Raw genomic sequence first — 1,911 nt, 5'->3', positions numbered from 1 at the left:
TTTTTTTTTTTTTTTTTTTTTTGGTACCAGGGATCGAACTCGGATCCTTGCACTTGCCAGGCAGGAAAACCATTGAGCTAAATCGCCAGCCCTTGATAACATTTCTTATAAAAGCCCCACACTTAACACAAATCCTAACCAGAACACAACCTAATCTAAACACCTTAACCCTAACCCCTAACCCTAAATACTAAAACCCTAACTCCTAATCACAAGCCTAATTGGACTGATATCAAACTCAAACCCCACCTCAAACCTAACCCTTGACTCAAATCCTAGCACTAACCCTAGCCCTAATACAAACCCTTAACGCTAAACCTGAACCCAGAGTCCCTAACCCCAATTATAAACCCTAACACTGCTCCTAACCCTGAACCCTAACCCACTGTACAAACAAATCCTCTACATAATTCTAACTCATAGCCCCACCCCTAAGTCTAACCCTAAATCCAAGCCTAAACCTAAACACAATCCTAACACTTGATCCCCATTCCAAACCCTAACCCCAACACTAACTCCTTATTTAACCACAATCCCTAACCCCCAATATTATCCCCGAACCCTTAACTCTAATCCTTAACCCTAAACTCAACTCCTAATGCTTAATCCTAACCCATTTCCAACCCACACCCACTCAAACCCCAAGCTCTAATCCTAGAATTTTTTCCTTTTCTTTTCCATTTCTGAAAACTTTCTGACCATATATTCATGTTATCCAAGCCCTCTCTTATAAAACAGCTTGTTACTCTGCTTGCCCAAATCTGAAGTCTTGAAAAGAAAGGTAGACTGTTGTTATCTTCCTTCACACTCATTGATTTTTTCTTTAAAATTTGAAATCTATTAAGGATATGTTCAACTGTCTTGAATTCGTGTGTCTCCGGTTAACTCTCAGCCCACAAAACTGTTTAATCAATTTATGGCTTTGTTTTGTTTTCTTAAATTTCAGCATAAGGGAAAACCCGTCATTCTTGACATGAGCTCCTGGACACGTACCTAGACACGCTGACCTCATTTTACCAAAAACTTTAAATGCAGTTTAGTAACACCCCATCCTGAAGCCCTTCCTGAGGTTCCCTTCCCACACGATGCATGGGAAACATGTCCCCCTTGCCCATGTTGGGGTGCCTTTGTGCTGTGTGGTCCTGATCTACGCCTGTTCTTTAGATTGTATTTCACAATCATTAACTAGCAACACTTGTTCATTCAAAGTCTTTTTATCTCGCAGGTTTCAGCTTTCTACAAACAAAACCTGCAGCAGGCCTGGGCCCAAGGGGCACCAACAGCCTGAAGCACAGCTTCTCTGTGTGCCCGAGTTTCCGGTTTTTTGCCTCAATGTATGGGAGATTCTTCCCTTTAACCTCCACCGCCTGTTTCATGAGTAATACGTGTCAGATCAGTTACCCACATCCATTGACCGCACTGGGGCCAGGTCTGAGGGTGCTTGCTCTGCCTTAGGTGCTGCCCGGAAGGGCACGTGCAGACAGACCCTCGGCCCACACCAGAAAAGTCCCAAGGTAGACACGTAGTCAGCACTCCGCCTCCGACCACACAGGCCGGAAGTAAGAACGCAAAGGGTCAGCCAAACCCAAGAGGCTTTGTTTTGTCCCACATCCCAACTATAGCGCATCTTCCTTTCGCTCTGATTTTATCTCCACTGCTTCCAACCTACTGTTCCAGAGCTAGACGCCTCATGGGGTCACCCACTTCCGGTCCAGAGCCCGACTTCCGGGTAGCGCCCCTTACTCCCGCCTCCTGAGCCGGCACTCGACAGCTGCTTCCGGCGGGCACTGCGCAGCCGCTTGTGCAGCCCGTGCTATCATGGCTGCGGCGGGCCCAGCGTCTGTGGAGTTGGGCTTTGCGGAGGAGGCGCCGGCGTGGCGGCTGCGTAGCGAGCAGTTCCCCAGCAAGGTG

At 47.2% G+C, this 1,911-nt stretch overlaps 1 protein-coding gene across 1 annotated transcript in view; it reads left to right on the top strand.

Moving 5' to 3' along the window:
* The first annotated feature begins 1,797 nt into the window (after positions 1-1,797).
* Pdcd2 (programmed cell death 2) overlaps positions 1,798-1,911 on the top strand; it is a 6,038-nt gene continuing 5,924 nt past the window's right edge. The window contains exon 1 of the mRNA XM_010628953.2: positions 1,798-1,908. Within this exon, the coding sequence (XP_010627255.1) occupies positions 1,819-1,908 (90 nt within the window). The 5' untranslated portion in view covers positions 1,798-1,818. The remainder of the gene's footprint in view (positions 1,909-1,911) is intronic.

This window comes from Fukomys damarensis, unplaced genomic scaffold (genome assembly GCF_012274545.1).
Source record: "Fukomys damarensis isolate Sample0158 unplaced genomic scaffold, DMR_v1.0_HiC HiC_scaffold_14, whole genome shotgun sequence".
NCBI lineage: Eukaryota > Metazoa > Chordata > Mammalia > Rodentia > Bathyergidae > Fukomys > Fukomys damarensis.
This window is presented reverse-complemented; position numbering and strand designations above follow the sequence as displayed.